The 19,377-nt window shown below is 37.3% G+C and overlaps 3 protein-coding genes across 9 annotated transcripts; 1 reads left to right on the forward strand and 2 right to left on the reverse strand.

Moving 5' to 3' along the window:
• The first annotated feature begins 384 nt into the window (after positions 1 to 384).
• LOC132110094 (PDZ domain-containing protein 11) lies at positions 385 to 2,242 on the forward strand. Of its 3 annotated transcripts, none has more exons than XM_059516684.1 (6): positions 385 to 548; positions 949 to 1,051; positions 1,135 to 1,275; positions 1,366 to 1,464; positions 1,556 to 1,616; positions 1,812 to 2,242. In XM_059516684.1, the coding sequence occupies exons 2-6, from the start codon at positions 959 to 961 to the stop codon at positions 1,844 to 1,846; spliced, it is 429 nt and encodes a 142-aa protein (XP_059372667.1). In that variant the 5' UTR covers positions 385 to 548; positions 949 to 958; the 3' UTR covers positions 1,847 to 2,242. The 3 variants fall into 3 exon arrangements, with proteins under 3 accessions (XP_059372667.1, XP_059372668.1, XP_059372666.1); XM_059516685.1 differs by lacking the exon at positions 385 to 548 and adding an exon at positions 556 to 659; XM_059516683.1 differs by lacking the exon at positions 385 to 548 and having other exon boundaries at positions 926 to 1,051.
• A 1,205-nt stretch (positions 2,243 to 3,447) lies between these two features.
• stard14 (START domain containing 14) lies at positions 3,448 to 7,890 on the reverse strand. 2 transcript variants are annotated; one of them, XM_059515707.1, is made up of 7 exons: positions 7,587 to 7,890; positions 7,229 to 7,441; positions 6,684 to 6,831; positions 6,302 to 6,405; positions 5,961 to 6,078; positions 5,804 to 5,856; positions 3,448 to 4,574 (listed from the first exon to the last, which is right to left on the reverse strand). In XM_059515707.1, exons 2-7 carry the CDS (start codon positions 7,412 to 7,414, stop codon positions 4,368 to 4,370), a joined length of 816 nt encoding a protein of 271 aa, XP_059371690.1. In that variant the 5' UTR covers positions 7,415 to 7,441; positions 7,587 to 7,890; the 3' UTR covers positions 3,448 to 4,367. The 2 variants fall into 2 exon arrangements, with proteins under 2 accessions (XP_059371690.1, XP_059371689.1); XM_059515706.1 differs by having other exon boundaries at positions 7,229 to 7,422; positions 7,598 to 7,880.
• A 1,246-nt stretch (positions 7,891 to 9,136) lies between these two features.
• On the reverse strand, positions 9,137 to 19,115 carry LOC132109544 (ras-related protein Rab-6B-like). 4 transcript variants are annotated; one of them, XM_059515712.1, is made up of 8 exons: positions 18,925 to 19,115; positions 17,874 to 17,932; positions 16,328 to 16,381; positions 14,660 to 14,765; positions 14,082 to 14,193; positions 12,320 to 12,413; positions 11,180 to 11,246; positions 9,137 to 10,963 (listed from the first exon to the last, which is right to left on the reverse strand). In XM_059515712.1, exons 1-8 carry the CDS (start codon positions 19,001 to 19,003, stop codon positions 10,899 to 10,901), a joined length of 636 nt encoding a protein of 211 aa, XP_059371695.1. In that variant the 5' UTR covers positions 19,004 to 19,115; the 3' UTR covers positions 9,137 to 10,898. The 4 variants fall into 4 exon arrangements, with proteins under 4 accessions (XP_059371695.1, XP_059371696.1, XP_059371692.1 ...); XM_059515713.1 differs by lacking the exon at positions 14,660 to 14,765 and adding an exon at positions 15,756 to 15,861; XM_059515709.1 differs by lacking the exon at positions 12,320 to 12,413 and adding an exon at positions 13,737 to 13,830 and having other exon boundaries at positions 18,925 to 19,113.
• Positions 19,116 to 19,377: the final 262 nt, after the last annotated feature.

The raw sequence follows: 19,377 nt of genomic DNA on the forward strand, positions 1-19,377 counted from the left end.
CACTCTAGTTAATTATTTCTCATTTCTACAGCAGATTTACAGTATAAGCTAATGAACTGAAGCCACTGCTTGCTTCTGTTTCTACTGAAACAGTCCAGAGCGGACAACAGGAGAGACTAGGGTTTGTTGACCGACTTTATTTATTTATTAGAGTTTATTTTCAGATTAGGTAGTATTTTAAAGCCCATTTCTGATTAAGCACATACCTAAAAGTCTTGCCTACAAAAAGAAAAGAAGAAAAACACTGCACCTATCCTTCAAGTTTATTTATTAAATGCAAAGAAACATAGCTAACCTTATGATCTTAAAATCCCCTGGAAATTGGGCAACGGGACACGAAGGAGACTTGCCAGGGAAGTGACCGAGAGGACACATTTACAGAGTTTGAAAGGTCTTTGGATACTATGCGCGAAACTGTCCCAATATCAATATTTTCTTTACCTCTCCATAGTTTTTGTTGAGGAAAAAAAGAAAAGGAAAAAAAGAAGAAAGTGCTGGTCACATGATCTATAGTAGGGCGGGGCTAATGTTCGCTCGAGGAGTTCTTGGTGAGTTGAAAGAAAAACAAAACCGCTGAGCAAAAGAAGCTGTATATTTTGCTTGTCTTTAATTTAAGTATGATACTATTTGTATCGTCAGTCCATTCTCGCTGTGTTTTGGTAATTTACATGCCGTAAGCTCATTGTGCAGCGCATCTTGTGTTTACTGTCGAGTGTTAGCACGCTAGCTTGCTGTACGCACTGTACAATGAGAACCGTAGAGAGTGAATTTACATCCCTTTGATTATAAATCTTTGGCCATTTCATGCTTTAGCCATCAGTATACATTTACAGTTTTGTAAGAACCTTATTTATTAAAAGTAGAAAACAAACCTTACACTTCAAATATATCGAAGATGATTGTCATCATAAAGTCACTGTTAACGTTTTCTCGCACCCTCATGTCTAGCTCGAAAAACATGGACCAAAAGATTCCGTACGATGATTATCAACTGCCAGTAGTGTTTCTTCCTTCCTATGAGAGCCCTCCTGCATGGATCCCTCCACAAGAGGTGACAGTTATTGGAGACTACGTTTTCAATTAATCTTTTGTCATCATATTGACCTAATTGACATTTTTCTTTCTTCTAATCAGAGGATACATCACCCTGACTACAACAATGAGCTCACTCAGTTTCTACCTCGCACTGTAGTGTTAAAAAAGCCGCCCGGTGCACAACTGGGCTTCAATATCCGTGGAGGAAAGGCCTCCCAGCTTGGTATATTTATTTCAAAGGTCAGTTTTGCCAATTAAATCCTTCTTCGTTTATGTTTCAGCTAAAGAATTGACTTCATCATCGTGGTTTTGCTCAAAATGTTTTGACAGGTGGTGCCAGATTCAGATGCCCATAGGGCAGGACTGCAAGAGGGCGATCAGGTCCTTTCTGTCAATGATGTGGACTTTCAAGACATTGAGCATTCAAAGGTAAGATCTGATGAGTCAGTCTGAAAGACAGAAGCACGCTGGATATCTCATCTTCTAAACAGAATTGGTATGATCTTGATTTCTTTCCTAGGCTGTAGAGATTTTAAAGACTGCAAGAGAGATTTTGATGAATGTTCGATACTTCCCTTACAGTGAGTATTATATGCATCTTTCACTTAAGACCGTAATCCAGCTCATTTCAAGTGTTGTTCTCATCCAAGAGTATCTAATAATCTGATATTACTGAATATGATGTGTGCAAACCAAATGTGACAGTAGTGAGTATTTCAGTCAGCTGATTCAGCTGGAGTTCCTGACAAAAATGTGTGTTGTGTGTCTTTTTCTAGATTACCAGCGGCAGAAGGAGAGGACTGTACACTAGATGGCAGAGCTGGCCTTCATGACTGAACCGGTTCAGTAACGCAGCTGATGAGGTGTTGGTGTATCAGCGAAACCTTCAGCTGCTCTGAATCATCTTCCTCCCACTAACTATCTTCTCTGACTAAGAGACTGCTCAAAGAAATCATCTTCAAACACTTCACGACATGCTCCTTCACCCATAGTGGTGATTTTGAGCTGTGCCAAAATTTGAATGCAGCTGGTGAAATTTTCTGATACTTTCCCCTATTCTGTTTTCTCATCTCTAGGAAAATGTAAATATTCTATGAGATATGTCATGCGTATGAAAAGAAAACATGGCAGATGTGTTATTTATTGAATGCAATGACTATAGGTGGTTACATCCTGAATAAATTATGATCTGCTATTGATATCTTCACTTAGAGGCATTTGTTTAATGAGGCTGAAATTGTTTAATATATCATATATTATTTTCATAACTAGGTCTTTTTGTGATTACATTTCAATTTTGTATTCTAAATCAAAGCATTTAGTGTTTTAATTATTGATGTCCTGCTGACAGACACATTGCTACGGACTACTTAATTGTCATTAAATCAATCTGCTCATGAAAATGTGATTTCTGTGCTCATTAAAAACATGTATGATGAAAAAGACTCAAAGTGGGGAGGGGGAAATGTAAGAAGGGAATATTATATTCTCAGATCTTTTTACATTCATGATGTCGGGTAGTTTGGCTTTGTTAATGTACGGTATTAACCGGTGGTACTATAAATACTAGGTAATATTTAAGGAATAGTTAAGCAAAAAAGGAAAACTTACTCACGTTCAACCCGTCCAAGATTTGGAGGAGTTCATTTCTTCATTGGAACAGATTTGTTTAGGTTAGTATTTACATCACTTGCTCACTCCTATGCAATGAATGGGTGCTGTCAGAATGAGATTCCAAACAGCTGATAAAAACATCTCAATAATCCTCATGACTCCACTCCATCAAATTAATGTCTTGTAAAGCGAAAAGCTACCTATATGTAAGAAACAAATCCATTAAAATGGATTGCCAAAATAGATCCAAAATCCTTAATCATGCTTCCTCCATTCTGATGTCCTCCTACATCAAAATCCAAAAATGTCTTTATTCTGGATTGGTTTATTACAAATACAGCTTTTCACTTTATTTTAGTAGATGGACTGGAGTCTTGTCGGTTACTCCTGGACTATTCATGTTTCTGACAGCTGTTTGGACTCTCATTCTGACGGCACCCATTCACTGCAGAGGATCTGTTGGTGAGCAAGCCAGGTAATGCTAACTTTCTCCCAATCGGTTTTGGTGAGGAAACAAGCTTCTTGGATGGGAAGAGGGTAAATACACTTTCTGCAATTTTTTTCTTGCCATAATGTTCCTTTGACATTGAACCAGTTTATTTAATTACATCATTTCATTACACAAAATTCAAACTTAGCTTTTACGGCATTATTGGAGCTCAGTGGAACAGATGGTTGTTTATATGCAAATACTGGGTATTTGCCCAGGGTCATGTAAATTAGTATGGTGCAGTGCCATTAATAAACACTAAAAGATGCAACAATCTTATTATCAGAGAAAAAGAAGAGTTTTCGAAAGGCATTTTAAACAGAATTTATTTAAAATTTATAAAGTATAAAACCATATTACCCTTCATGGAGTTAGGACTTCACATACATAAAATTCAAGTTATCAAACACACAAATTTACATATCCATCCTTCCTCAGAAAGAAAACCATCTATCAAATGTATGGGTAACTTTGATCCACTGGTATCATGATATTGCTAATGACATTTTCTTTAATGTTCAAGGGCACATACATAACAGAAGTACAGAAAAGCCCTCATTACATTCCTCTGCCTTCGGTTTTCTTCTGCCCGTTACAGGCAAATTAACTAAAACCACTTCAAGTAAGAAACGTTGAGGTAATACCACACTGGGTCTTGGACCGCTTTGGTCATATTACAGGGCCTTTAAATCAGGTTTTCTCCCACGGTTACTTGGTGTCAATCATTTTCACTCATGCCATTACAGACACACCTCTTTGAAAAGGCACAGAGATATAAATACACAAACACAAAAGGGATGACATTTAGAGGAATCTCTCCCCAACCATGGTGACTTAAAACAAAAGATTCCCTGTTTAACTAGATTTATAAAGAAATAATAAAAAAAAAACAATTCAATAACATGCCTTACCAAAATTATTTAGTAATAAATTAAAGATGCAAAAAAGGTCTCATTTAAGAATGAACCACTTTCAAAAGGGTTTTTTAATTAAATTAAGAAGCAGAACTGCAAAGTATTTTCTTTTGTTCAAATAAGCACCACTATCGCACATGCAATGGCGAAAGAAATTCAGACGGGTAATGGAATGAGCAGATCTGTGCACCAGTGATTGTAAACACTTACTCGGTGAACGGGAAGGAGCAATGTTGATGTTGAATGTTGTAAGCTATAAGTGGGGTGAGAGATAACTGGACTGACCCGGTCACACAAACCAGAGTTTGAAAGTTTTAGCTGCTGTCCTCATTCTCTTGAGCATCTCTGGTCGAGCTCTCATCCACGTTCTCGAGCGAGTCTCCGCGCTGGATGGACAGCTCTGCTGGATCCATCAAGGGCAGTTCACTCTGTATGGGATACAGCCATGGCTTATGATCTGGAGAATTTGCTGCTTTCCACGCAGGGTAGTTCTGACCGGCTTTATGGACGCTTCTTAAGACCTGTGAAATGACAGGAGAATGAGGGAGCGGCACTAGTATCAGCAGAAGTGACAATGAACGGATCATTTTTTTTGTTCTTGTGTAACCAAGACAATGAAATGAAATCCAGTTTTACTTCATTTTCAAGCTGTGCAATGACTCAGATTGCAGTAAGTCATTTTGCTAAATCATAGCTGTAAAAACATGTTTCTAGTTTCTGTCTGGGTCTCCAGCATGTTTGGCAGTACATTATCAAGTATCATTGTGTAAAATACTGCCTATAAAGTCTGACTTCTAAACTAAAGTTAATGCGCCTGATTTAGGTTTTAATACAACAGCATAACCAGAAAAGAAACAATCCACATATAGATAACAATCCTTCTTTCACATCTGAAACACCTGTAGTATCATGGTTTCCACAAAAATATTAAGCAGCACAGCACAACGGTTTTCATCATTTAGAATAATGAGACGCTTCATGAGCAGCACATCAGCATAAAAGACTAATTTCTGAAGAATCATGTGACACTGCAGTAATGATGCTGAAAACCTACTTTGTCAAAGGAATGCAGTTAGTTTAAATTGTAATATTTCACAGTATTACTTTACTGCATATTTATCAGATAAATGCTACCTTGAGGAGCGTAAGAGAGTACAATCTCATAAAATGATAAAACCTTAAAAGCTGTTCAGTGGAAAGACAAACACCTCAGTGTTCAATAATAGCTTATAAACACTAAGCATGATACACAGTCAATGTTATCAGTGCCCTTTGGACAGAGATACTGTCAGGGAACACTGCAAACAGCCTTCCACATGCAGTTATAATTCACAAGACTATGAAATGGACAAAAAAAAATTGTTTATAATCAGTTATCTTTAGACAATCTGAACACTCAGTGAGGGGTGCAGAGTTAAAGGGGTTTCTAACAAGTGTAAAATGAGTCCGTGATTATTGCGAATGATTAATAAAAATATTTGCATTTAAAAAGGAGCCTAAGCAACACTCTCCTGTAAATAAAAAGAATGACTGTAGTCATGCAGCATACAGACAGAACGAGATAAACAAGTTTCACTTTTAACACAAGTGCTGCGTGAGCGTCTTCAGTATAAGATCTTCCAGAAGGTTCCCATAGTAACAATTGTGATTTCACAAGCCTTAAAACACAGGCCCACACAGAAAGACACTCGCATCCTCAGATGCACACACACACAAAAAAAAAAAAAAAAAAAAACACCACAAAACTTACTTTTGGTGCCAGGACCTGAGATGCTTTGTTGACAACCCACTTCGGAAGAGAACCTAACAGATTAAAAAAAAATAATTACAAAAAAGGAAAAATTAAAGTCTTACTGTAATTAAATGATGGGTGAACATTTCGAATAAAGCAGGAAATCGGTTCATACCTTTGGGATCAGCTTGTGAGAGGTACGTGAAAATGCAGCTGTTGGGCCCCGTTGGTTGGATCAGGTAACCCGTCAGAAGGGAAACGGCCCTTACCAGATCCTTCCGTGGGGGAAATTTCTAAAATGATAGCAAGAGTTAACTAGTTATATTAATAGATTTTTATTTCATGAGCATTATATTTGATGTTAAAACATTTTCTCCTACACTAATGTGAGGAGTGAGGAGATGGATGCAAACTTGTTCAAAAACCGTCAATATTTTTGCTCTTCGATTTGGTTCTAAGTTGATGCATGTAACAAAACATATTTTAACAGAAAGTGTAGGTAAATAGAAGATGTACCGGATGTTTCACGGAAAAGTTAATGATCACATATTCATTTTCAGATGCCTGCCATGAGCGCAAGGTCACCACATCTCTGTTCTTCAATGGCTTCGGGCAGATCCCTGTGAATAAAAGGGTAAAAAAAAAAAAAGAGAAGAAATTAATGACCTGCAGGCCCATATATAGCCACAACACAAAAAGTTGACTATAAATACATACAAAAACAAGGTCCCAGAAGGCTTTTCTTCAGCTCTTATCACACTTTGATAAGCTACTGTGCTGAAGTCTTTACAAAATGTGATGGGTGACTACCTGAGACTAACAAAATCCCCAAAAGAACCACTATAATGACTATAAGAAATAACTCACTAACTGACATTTTAAAGATGACATGACTCACATGAATAATAGCCCACGTCAGCATTAGGAGCCAGACGAGCAATGTCGAAACTCTCAAGCATTGTAGGGTCCCATGTCTTCCGGTACACGCTGTCAAGAAGCACGTCATACATGCTAGCAGCCGATACATCCTTTATGTTTATCCTACACTGTATTGGAAACAACGCATTTGCATTAGTGTTGTTATGGCAGCAGTACACACAGGACTAAACATGTAAATTAAACGGACAGGTTTTAGAAAAAAAAAAAAAAACTGTGGAATTCATAGAAAAGATACGTAAAATAAATTATATTAAACCCACACCCTTACATTCTCATAAGTACTATTGAATCAGGTCTAGCCAATGACCTTTTAAATATGTCATGATGTGGTAATGTTAAAATGTATCAACATTTTCCATTCTGGATTGGGGTCCCTGGGTCTGTAAAGTCTGAAAACTACTGGTTTAAGGGATTTTAAGGTAACCTCGACACCATAAATTTAAAGAGCACACTGTATACACATGACATCACAGATAATTAGATGCAGGCAGGCAGACATCTTACCTTGATTTTGTGCACTTTGGAATAGTTCCCTTTGTTGTTTGTGGAAGCAGATAAAGGGGCCACTTCGACCCAGACCTCCATGTCATTTTTATCATACTTACTGAGCCAGTTCTCCGTGGACAAGCACTGTCTTTTGAACTCATTAAACATGGATTCATCCGGAATTATTCCCGAACCGCGAGACATAACGTTACCTGAGACAGCAGATTCACACTAAAAACACTGCGAGAAATAACAAGATCAGTTTGAGAGATCTTGCTTCTACCAAGACTGAATATGTTTGTTTCGTTCGCAAAGTATGAGGTGTAGCTATCAAGGTCACAGATTCACTTTTCAAGCTCGACAAGATTTTTCTCACAGATTCCTGACCAGGCGTCAACGCTTGCGTGTGGAAAAACCTATAGTCACCACTTCCGGGAGTAGAACAGGTGTATTAGAACGCCGAGGTGCGCAGCTGGTCAATCAGCGCTGAGGCACGGTTATTCAGCACACTGAGACATGATACTGATGTGCTCTCGGGCTTTTATGTTCTCAAGTGTGACTGTTGGAAACTGGCGCAAACTGGGTGTGAAGGACCGCCCGTATTGATTGGTCATCCGGGTGCAGGGCCAGTGGTCTCTGCAGCTCCGCTGATTTGCATGATTAATTCATAACGGAACCGCTGAGACGAGCTGTGAACTCCGCCTAGTGTTCACCAACCGAAACCCGTCAAATCACCGGCACACCATACACCGGCTCGTGCGGTGAATCATCTGAAGAAACTGAATTTCATGCCTGTTTCTGTTCTGTGCGTTCTCTGGACTATGGCACCAGCCGTGGGTCAAATAGAACTTCAGAATCTAAAAGCTTATATATTAAATGTATTTAAAACATTTATTTTAATAAATGGGCCAAACAGTGGGCCAAAGCGAAATTAAGAGTTTAAAAACAAATGTTTAAATTTTGCTATAAAATATTTATTTTAATAAACAGGACAAACAGTGGGCCAAATAATTTAAAAACATTAAACTATTATTTAACCTTTTGCATACTGCAGTAAACATACTTTATTTTTTTTTTTATACATTAAAGTTTTTTTTTTACATGTGTTATATATTTTTAGATATGTATACAATTGTATAACAAACACATTTATTATAAATTAACTTATTTAATTTAAAAAATACAGAACATTTATTTTTTTGCTTTAGTGGATATTATTATATGAGTAATATTTATATCTATATTTATAAGGCAAGATGCCTCCTTAATGCATTATAAAATATGGGGCTTAATCAGTCAATTAAATATAAATTTGTTGCCACTGCAGATAATGTGATCAAAATATAATGATATTTACTATCTGTAATGATTATAATCTAACTAAATCAGCGTAGTCCATTAGAACTATCCAGTATTATACAGTCAAACCAAAATTTCAGACACCCTCAACATTTCTCAAATTATTTCTCAGAGTTAAACTGTTTCAGAACAAATTCATCTGGATAATGTCAGATAACTTTGCTAGAAAGGTACGTTATGGATTTCAATGAACCAAAAATTATTCAGCTGTTAGATTGAAGTAAACAGTTGGAAAATACCAATTTAGGTCAACCAATTGCCAAGCCATGCTTAATTGTGTTCAGTCTGAGGTTGAAAAGAAAAAACACTTAAGCAAAACATAATTAGGCCAAAGTGAATATTTTTTAGTACCATTTAAAAAAAAATCAATTTTACTGGAAGTCCACTGTATGAAGAATGTTTGGCTATAATATGACAGTTTACTTTATTTTACTATCAGCACTTAATTAACTATAGTGTCCTGCACCCACTAGTAAAAAATTATATCTGGTGTCTGAATTTATTTTTGGTTTGACTGTATATGGATAGGCCCTACATACAGAAACTAAATGCAGCACAAACAGCAAATTTGGTGAAATATCTTTATTCATGTGATACATTTTGGTGTCTCTTTAACCTTCCATTTTTTACAGCATATAATAATAGTACTTTGATCACACAAATTTTGCTAAACACTAGACAGCGTATTTCAAACAGAACCAACACACTTCAGAATAGCACACAGCTGAGTATTCAGTCAGTGACACATGACAGAGCTGTTCAGGAGGGTTTTCACTCGTATTTATTTTAATTCTTACATATCAAACCATGTTTAAAACACACGTGATGCCCCTTTTTAGTCTTAGTGATGAAAGGATTTGTCGGTTTACATTAAAATGAGAGGAAAAGCAACAGCGCTGGTGGGTTCGCTGATACCTCTCCAGCAAATAAAAGCCCATTCAAGCTATACTGTAGAAACCCAGCATTACAGATGGGCTGTGAAAATCTTTAACGTGACATGACTAGGTCTTTCTGATACAGCAGCAAGGCAGCAATGCAAATTATACATCAACCTTTGATTCCCACACATTGCTTACTGCCATTCCGGTCAAGCATACGACACACTGTTTCACTAACTAGTGAGATAATAAATAAACACACGAAACCAACAGTCTCACGACAAGCAATACCAAGACGTGTCTGTACATTAAGCAATAGTCGTGTTGAAGGAAGGAAGGAATCTAAATATCCCATTGAACAAGCAAGGCATTTTGTGTAAAACCGTCTCTAAACTGCATGCTGTTCCTACACTTGCGCGGCAAAAAAACAAGGCTGAAAATGAGAGGAATTAGTGTGAATTGCTTTCCATATCCAAGCTCAGAACGAAGGGTTTCGTTAGTACATACACTTTATTACAATTGATGTTAGGTTTTGTAACTACAGTTGTGGATAAGCCAGTAAATATCCAGTTTTGACTAAATTAAATAGGTTTACAAAGCAACTTCCCTTTTCTAAGATTGTTAAATCCTATTTTTTTTCCCCACAGCTCGATACATTCTACATCCATGCAACCCTCTGAAGATTCCTGTAGAAAACTAGCCTGTCCAGAATGAGGCTTGTCACAAACAAAACCGCTTTTTTATCGGCCACACGTGTATTTCCTGAAACAAAAAGACCTTTAAATGATATCTGGTCCCTAAAACCATATTTAACATGAAAACATCAGATTATACAGAATATTGTGTCCATGATATTTCACAACAATAAATTCAAAAGAGAACCCTTCTGTATCTTTCTTTAAATAACTGCTGCCAAAAAGAAAATAGTGTAATGCTCATGTAAAAAAAAAAAAAATATCATGAATCAGTAACACAAATTTACAGCCTCTCGTTAAAACAAGTTCTTCCTCCAGTGAAATTAAAAAAACAAGGCTTAAAATGATGCCACCAGCCCCAGCTCTGAAACACGGTAAATTCACAACGACAGTGACGTCACTGATGTGTGAAGAAACTCAAGATGTGATTGTATGTGATTTTATGTCAGTCTGCAATCCCATTTAATGCCATGCAGCCAGAACAGATGAGAATCTGAATGGTTTTAGTATTTAATCTATGCTGTGATTAACTTTTTTCCCTATTAATATGTGTATTTTTGCAATCCATTTTAATACAGAGTAATAGCACATCCACACGGTTACTCTGAAAAGTCACTGAGTCGAAGAAAAGAAAAGGTTGTCCGCTCATGACACGGGGCCGTGAGAGGAGCGAGTGACCACTGAGAGGCAAGCTGTTTGTGTGTGAGGGGGTCTACTGAGCGGGACGCAGGGCCTGGCGGGGAACGAGGGTGGTTACTAGCATGAGCAGCTGCTCTCAGTAACCGGCAGCTCCGGAGGCTTCTCCAGTTTGATGTCAATCACTGAAGGTTCAGGTTAAGGATCAGAACATGCATAAATATGTCCCTACCCTTGGATTACCTTACATTCATTTCTTTGAGATGTCATTATATTATGAAAAACCAAAACCTGGCTTGTGATCTCCTGCTCCAGGCTGATGCAGACAAACTGATTGTGACATTTTAAAGTGACTGATGTCATATTTGTCAGAAGTGCTTTACGGTGCATGTGAAGGATACTATCCTCTTTGCTTTTCTCTGGTGTACTATCCATTCCAGGCAAAGCAGCAGCAACACGACGAAACAGCTAGAAACCCCCCCCCCCCAAAAAAAGAACAATCATTACTTAAAAACTCTGATGCTTGGGTCAAATGTACATAAATCAATGCATTTTTTATATAATATAATATATAACTTAATGTAGGGGAGAGTGGGGCTAGTTATCAGACAGTCAATATAAATTTTTCTTTTTTTTATTGATAGATTATTATTTATAGACATTGTAGCTATATTAAAAAAAACAGATAAATTTGCAGTTCAATGATTGATCTTTCAATCATTGATCTTTCGTGACAATATTTTTTGGCATGTCGTCACACTATATGTTTTATATTAATTTGAACTAAATGTTTTAAATCCACATACAAAATCACTGCTAGATAACAGGCATTTGCTTACTTGGAAATTTGACTCCAAGGAATCCAAGGAATTTGTATTTTTTAGAAACTGAGATTGTTTTATAAATAGAAAGCTCAAAAGAAAATTATTTATTTGAAATAAAGATCTGTAAATGTCTTTACTGTCAACATTTGATCAATTTAATGTGACCTTGTCTAAACCCCATGCTTTAAACCGTAGTGTATCACTTCTAACAATTTTCTCATGTGCAGCTACCCCCAGTCTCCTCTATTTAAACTGAATCATAACTCCCAGTGGGTATAGATGTAAAAGGAGTGCATTTGTGATGACACTAGCATTCTAAATAAAACAAACTTGAAGAGACTCCAAGTTCTACTCATTCGGACAATGAAAAAACCAATACAATATGCTAATTAAAAAGCACAATGTCTAATGTCTACATCCAGTCTGTGAACTGCAAGTGGTGCTACAACACAGCACATATAGAAGAATCATGCTAGCGACGCTTGGCCAACATGCAAAGGACATCTACGACACATGAGGAGCAATTCAAGCTAACCAAACAAAACAAAAACACAGAAGAGCAGCCCAACTGCACAGGACACCTGTGAATGTGAGGCTGGGGCAGAATGGGTGGGGCAGAATGGGTGAGGCAGAGAAAGACAGAAACCAAAGTAGGCACAAGATAGAGTGGTGGAGGGAAGGTAGGGCTGGGCCATCCTCATTTCTCAGTGATTCTACCTGTTTGACATTGTAGCCAGTCTTTGCGCTGGTTTCAATGAACATGACATTCAGTTCCTTAGCCCTCTGCTCGCCCTCCTCCGTGGTAATCTGTCTGCTCGACCGGAGCAGGGAGGGAGGAAAGGAAAGAAATATAGACAGACAAAAGAACTGCATCAAGAAGAAGAGAAAGAGACAGAGACTGACTGAGGTTCACATTAGTATTGGGGAAAAAGAGGAATTAGTGTTTTGATAGGACCCCGTCACAGGTTGAAAAGTTGAGAAACGGCTGAAATCATACCACTGAAAAGAGACCACTTCACTGCAGTTCAACAAAAGGCTACTCACAGAGAGCAAATTTGTTATCTGAGGTCAAAAAATAAATGAACACCCTATCTAGGGAAGTGATAGCACTCTGGTCATTAAAATATCCCTTAAAGAGCAATTAATATTCTATCACCATTAATTCACCCTCATGTCATTTCAGACTTGTTTAACTTCTTCAGTGGAACATGAAAGAGTAACAGAATAATAGAAGAATTTCCGAACCCCTTTCATCCACTTCTTCAGTACAGTAAAAAGCAGCATGGACATTTTGCTAAATGTCTTCTTTTGTGTCTGGAACAACATAAGGGTGACATAATCTATTGGTTTATCTACTCCTTTAATGTTTCTACACTGCATCCAAGGAATTTGTAAAAGTTTAATCTACTTCCAATAGTGAATAATTTTGGCTTTGTATAAGGAAATTTTAGAGTGCATTTACAGATAGTTATTGCCCAGACTGAGACAGAATCTGTGGCCATTTTCTGCATTTGAGGGGAAAAGTCTGCAAAAAGGGTTTAGATATGGTAAAATTTGTTAGAGTTAGACAATTATTGTTAGCTGAAAACAATCAACATCACTAAGTATTTAATAAAAGGACACACAAGAGGTAGGAGATGTAAATGACATTCATTTCAATTAATCAGAAATCAGCTTTCTGCTGAATACTGTGGCTGCTGAATACATGTGGGTATTAATGTTACATTCCTTCCATCTTTCTTTTTGGTTTCCTTTGCCAGATCACAACTGAGAGGGTTGGTGATTGTTTTATAATGGAGTCAGTTCAGTAGGAATCTTTATTCCCTAATTTATTTGAGTTGTTGCTTGTTTGCTAGGATTGTACTGTAAATGTACTACTGTTAGGGTTGCTCCGATCACGATCGGCCGATCATTAATGCCCAAAAACCGGCTTTACTGACGAGATGCGCATAACGATCGGCCGATCGTGAGCGGAGCAACCCTAATTACTGTCATTGTGTGTTCAGTTCATTTTTACAACGTGAGTGCAGAGTCAAAATTATTTCCCATGGAAATCGAAAATATGCCACAGAGTCTGTTACATAAACAGGTACATAATCTTAGGCCTGCACTACAGCTATATCTTTTCACCCACCTGTTTGACGTTATAACCAGCTTTGGCGCTGGTCTCTATGTACATCACACCCAGTTCCCGAGCTTTTTTCTCTGCTGCATCTACTGACACTTGCCTGCCATTGTCCATAGTGCAGGTGCACATAGTTCAAATGAGAATGGATATGAAAAACAAATAAAGTAATGAGAAAATAAATATAAATCAACATGAAAACATGATCAAACAGAAAAGCAAAAATGGCACAAACTGCTCAACATAATATTTAAATTAATGATAAAGAGAAAACTGAACACAAAAATAACTTAAAACGTGAAGTCTGAGGGATGAACAAAGGATGTATTTATCAAACACCTCCAAGTGCTTTACCTTTTATCAGCCAAGTCTGTCTTGTTGCCAACCAACATGATAATGACATCACTTCCTCGCTCTGTTCTGACATCATCTATCCACTTTGAGGTTTGCTGGAAAGAGTTGAGATCTGTAGAACAGAGGGGGAAAAAAAGTCAGACAAGGACTAATTAAAAAGAAAAAAATATGTTGTGATCTGTTGGACCAGACTTCATTGATTGAGTGATTGATTAAAAATCAATTTGCACAAATCCAAATTTGGCAGTGGTCAAATCACACTTGATTCACTTCAAAGCCAAGCTTTCTTAGAAGAAAGTGTGCAAGCAGACTGTTAGTATGAAGATTAAAAAAAACAGAGAATGGTTAAGTTAAAGCACAGGTCATTTGGATGCTCAGTAACAGCAGTTTGCTGTTAAAAGAGAAGCACGTACAATCTACTTTTCATTTATTCTGAATTAAATACTAAAAAATATAATTGTTCCCAAGCAACGATACTTAGATGAACTGCCATGACCTAGAAGCAGCTGGCATATTGTGCTAACTGTGCCATGGAGGCATAAATCCCTGCTGACCCAATGAGTGAGGCTCGGACTCACTGGTGATGTCATAGACCACCACAGCAATAGTGGAGTCTCGGATGTAGCTGGGAATGAGGCTGCGGAAGCGCTCCTGCCCTGCAGTGTCCCACAGCTGGAGCCGAACCTGAGGGACCAGCAAACAGTGGTGTGCAAGGAAAAGGGAAAGAGAAAGAAGGAACAGAGAAAAGAAAAGACATAAAGAGAGGATAGGGCAAGGGAGCAGGGTTAGAAGAAAAGGACAACATCAAAGAAACAAAACATGAAGGAAATGGAGAAATGCGCCTACAAAGCTGACCAATTTTCACTCATGAAGTTCTGTATTTATAGATCATGACCTCAAGAGTTTAGGAAATGAGAATGATTTTAGACATCATCTGTAGGCATTTCTCCATTCCTGTTCTCTGAATGATGCTGCTCTCTGCGAGATGCTTTGAAAATGGCACTCCATACATGTAAGTATTGCTGGACATGCTTTCAGTCTAAATCACATCACTTTATGGTTTTGAAATATTCATAAAAAAATCCCAAATTGTTTTAATTAAGCCCCATAGATTGAAACTTAATTATCATTTGCACGCCATCATGATGTTGCAAATCTGTATGACTTTCACAAAGTATTCTAAATAATGTTTTTTGTCCATATAATGAAAGTCCATGGGGTCCAAAACATTGACTTCCATTGTACAGACAGAAAAAATAAGCAGAAAATATCTTCCTTCGTGTTCATATCATGGTGCAATGCCATTAAAAACCTTAAACACAAACAAAATAATGTTAAACCAAATCCTACTTTTTACAAGCAACCAGTGCAAAAATACTAAAACTGGAAGGAAATAATTTATCTTTTAAATTTTGTGTGAGTGTTTTCGATACAGTGCAAGTTAATGGGGTCCAACGTTGTTTTTGGATCCTACTGATTTTGGTTCTAAAGAAAGTAAGACATACATATTTGAAACAACATAAGAGTGTGCGTTTTTTTTACCTTACTGTATTTAACTTTACCAGGAATGCTCAAATAAACCAGCACACTAATAAAGCTCCATGAGTGCCATTTACTCAAGCGGTACCCAACTTGACCCCACCATGTGGTGAAGCAGGAGCACTAGCTACCTACTTGCTATATCATAGACCACCACTGCGGCTGCTGAGTCTCTGATGTAACTGGGAATGAGGCTACGGAAGCGTTCCTGCCCAGCAGTGTCCCACAGCTGTAGCCGAATCTATGACCATCCATGCAGCACAACAGGCATGGGGACCCATTCAGCACCCAGCCATGGAAGAGAGTGGGGTGAGGTGGACAAAGACACAACCCAACTTAAAAAGGTGAAATCAAAATAAATGACAAACTAATGACATAAGTGTGATGAGCTACAAGCATGCACGAGGAATAACACAAATGATAACCGTGATGAATCTGTGACAGAGACAGTGAAATCACCTGACAGACTTCAAATAAATAAATATAGTTATCTTTTACAGACTTAACAGGTGACATTAGAAAGAAGTCAAGGTGAATGACTTGAGCCAGTGTGTGTCAAAACCATCTACTATACTGGTACTAACACTGTCGGTCAATATCTAAACTAAACCAGGCTTTATACAAACATGCTAGCTTTCCAATAAAACAAAAGGCTTGGACACACAGAGACTCCTTGAAATTATTCTAGAAACGTTGATCTGTCCTACCGTGCGATCTTCCAAGTACATGGTTTTTGACAGAAAGTCTATACCAATAGTTGCCTGTACAGAGAAACAATGAGTTAACTTAGTGCACACTGCAAAACTGGTCACTCAAGGAATATTTATTTTGCTCCTTAGACTTTCTATCTTCTGTGGAACACAAAAGGAGATATTTAGCTAAATATTCATATTGCTCCACTCACCAGAGTCTGATAAACAAATGTAAAAAAAAAATACAATAAAATTGTCCTAATTCACGGAGAATCTAATTTGCTCTTGTGGATATTCAAACTTTTTTTTTTTATCAAGACACACTGCATCAAAATTAATATCACATTTGGTTCACATGTGCATCATCTACAGATGTATAGATGTGATTTGAGAGCTAAAAAACAAACTAAATTAATACTTGTCAAGTATCAAATGCAAGCCAAAATTTACCATTTTACACTGTTGTTCAAACGTTTGGGATCAGTATTTTTTAAGGAAATTAATACTTTTATTCAGCATTTAATGATGCATTAAATTGATCAAATGAGGTAGTAAAGATATTTATAATGTTAAAATAACAAATGTTTCTTGATCACCAATCAGCATATTAGAATATTTTCTGAAGGATCATTTGACACTGACGACTGGAGTAATGACTGCTGAAAAATACATTGTATGGGTCAAAAAACTACATTTTTGATTAGTATTATGCATTGCTAAAAAATCATTTGGACAACTTTAAAGGTGATTTTCTTAGTACCGGTATTTTGATTTTTTTGCACCCTCAGATTCCAGATTTTCAAATAGTTGTATCTTGACCAAATATTGTCATATATTAAAAGCTTATTTATTCAGCTTTCAGGTGATGTATAAATCTCAATTTCGAAAAATGAAAACTTAAGACTAGTTTTGTGGTCCAGGGTCACATTTGTTATAAACTGGAATAATATTTCACATAATTGCTGATTTTTTAATTTTTTTTTATAAATAAATCTTGTCTTGGTGAGCATAAGAGACTTCTTTTAAAAATACAACAAAAATCTTTCTGACCCCAAACTCTTGAATGGCATTGTATGTTTACCTAGAAAGCCTAAAGATTAAATACACATTATGTTTGTATGATTATAATGTTGCAAGTAAATCTCTGACCTGAGATATCTTCCACAAACAGCTTAACATTGGCATAATCATAATATTAAAATATGTATTTTTTTTGTTTTTAAAAACAATGTACATTTTATTATAAAGTGTAATGGTCACCAGCAACAACAACAAAACATATGGCTAATTAATCATTTCATTTCAACAGACATTACTAGTCTGCCTAGACTAAAGAGCTTTTTTTTTTGCATGACTATTCTACAAAGTATCTGTTTGTATTCCAAGGAAGGATATTTATAAGTAAGTTAACTATTTCTTTTAGGGACCACGACTGAACCAAACCTTAATGCTACAGATTTTGACAAAGTCAACAATACTTCGGTCAGATTTTAAGATGCACAGTAACATGGTAAGCATTTGTAAACATAACATGGGCTATGACTGTCACAGCAGGTGTTACCTGGTATGTATTATCGAAGCTGTCATACATAAACCTGGTGATAAGTGAAGTTTTGCCCACTGTGGAGAAAGAGAAAAAGACAAAGAAATTATAAATAAGGGCCCCCCTCACAGTCAATGCGTCTCAAACCTAGTGTACTCCCTACATAGACAGCATGTTTGACGTTCGTATCGAAAGCATAATAACAAAGATGCGGTCCATCAGGGAAGGGGATGCAATGATCTGCAGGATGAGTCTGAACTCTGATCGCTGTATTGGCAACATGGGTGTCACCGTCCTGATTCACATCAATGCAGGCTAAAACATGCAGGAACTCTGCTTTACGACAGCTCGCTGCTCGTTTTTACGTCCGATCCAGCCATTATTAAAAGAAAACGTAAATGTGACGTGGATGATGTGGCAGTTAAACATCCCTGATGATGTGGTTTATGATCTCACGATCTTGATAGTCACAGCCGGCTAGTTAGAAACATGCTAACTGCTAACTGAACCGCGAGCTAGCGACCATCCTTACAACTGATAGTATTGTTTTACACATTGAAACATGTTCATTCACGGCTGTAGCGCAGCCTTCTTTGCATTGTATGTGTTAAAAACTAACTGGTCACAAATAAAAGGCCTTTAATATGGAAGTTCTCTGTTGTGGCTAAGACCAGACAACACAAACATGCTAATACAAGGCTTCCTTCGATGTCTACAAGCGAGAATACATACAAACTGAGGGGAAATAACGTTACATACAAAAAACACGCACTTTGTAGATTACAGTAGAATTGAGTTAATAATCGCAAATCGTATCTTTCTAATATACGTTAACGTTATTTTGGATACTGCTCGGATGTTCAATGCCACATGATCTCTGCTCGTTTTGTTCGTGACAAACGTTTTCTGTATGTTTTACTGCATTTTAAGTGCATGTCCACAATAGTGTCCATTTAAACTGTCAGATGATTATTTTCGTGTTTATTTGGTAACATTTAATCCTTCTGTGGCATCCTTTCAGCTGGCCTGTCCGTTTCTCTGTCCACGTCTCACATATCTCAACACTTACCGCTTTGCTCGCCCAAGAAAACCAGCTTAAATTTCCGCAGAGGGTTGCCAAACTCTCCGCCACCGGTCGTAGTAGACATTTTTATCGAGTACAATAAACAAAAACTATCTAAATATTATTATTTTCTCTGCGCGGACGAAGGACACACCGTACAGTCCAGTGACGGAGCTCCGATGAGTCTTGAGTGTGACAGCGCCTCTTGGTGGCCAGAGATGGAAGCGCACTACGCGCTGTGGCCGTGTTTCACAGCCTATTATTTAGAGAGCTGCCTATTGAGGTTCCTGTTAAGCGTTTGAAAGCGAATATGATGGCCAAAATGCTGTCTTAGTAGGCCGCTGACTAGGTTTTGAGACAAAATCTATTTCTACTATCATACCTAACAATTGTGTCGCAACTAAATCATTAAATCATCAGTATTGCTTGTGAAATGAATGGACTTACAATAAATTTTCT

This window comes from Carassius carassius, chromosome 29 (assembly GCF_963082965.1).
Source record: "Carassius carassius chromosome 29, fCarCar2.1, whole genome shotgun sequence".
NCBI classification, from domain to species: Eukaryota; Metazoa; Chordata; class Actinopteri; order Cypriniformes; family Cyprinidae; genus Carassius; species Carassius carassius.

Bases quoted from the DNA above. Each gene is read 5' to 3' on its own strand.
- LOC132110094 (XM_059516683.1), top strand. From the start codon at position 941: ATGTCTAGCTCGAAAAACATGGACCAAAAGATTCCGTACGATGATTAT. The intron at 1,052-1,134 runs GTGACAGTTATT...TCTTCTAATCAG, and splicing joins CATGGATCCCTCCACAAGAG to AGGATACATCACCCTGACTA. The intron at 1,617-1,811 runs GTGAGTATTATA...GTCTTTTTCTAG, and splicing joins TGTTCGATACTTCCCTTACA to ATTACCAGCGGCAGAAGGAG.
- LOC132109544 (XM_059515712.1), bottom strand. From the start codon at position 19,003: ATGTCTACTACGACCGGTGGCGGAGAGTTTGGCAACCCTCTGCGGAAA. The intron at 17,933-18,924 runs GTAAGTGTTGAG...CTTTCTCCACAG, and splicing joins TTTCTTGGGCGAGCAAAGCG to TGGGCAAAACTTCACTTATC. The intron at 16,382-17,873 runs GTAACACCTGCT...TTCTCTGTACAG, and splicing joins GCTTCGATAATACATACCAG to GCAACTATTGGTATAGACTT.
- stard14 (XM_059515707.1), bottom strand. From the start codon at position 7,414: ATGTCTCGCGGTTCGGGAATAATTCCGGATGAATCCATGTTTAATGAG. The intron at 6,406-6,683 runs GTGAGTCATGTC...TTTTATTCACAG, and splicing joins TGACGTGGGCTATTATTCAT to GGATCTGCCCGAAGCCATTG. The intron at 6,079-6,301 runs GTACATCTTCTA...CTATCATTTTAG, and splicing joins ACTTTTCCGTGAAACATCCG to AAATTTCCCCCACGGAAGGA.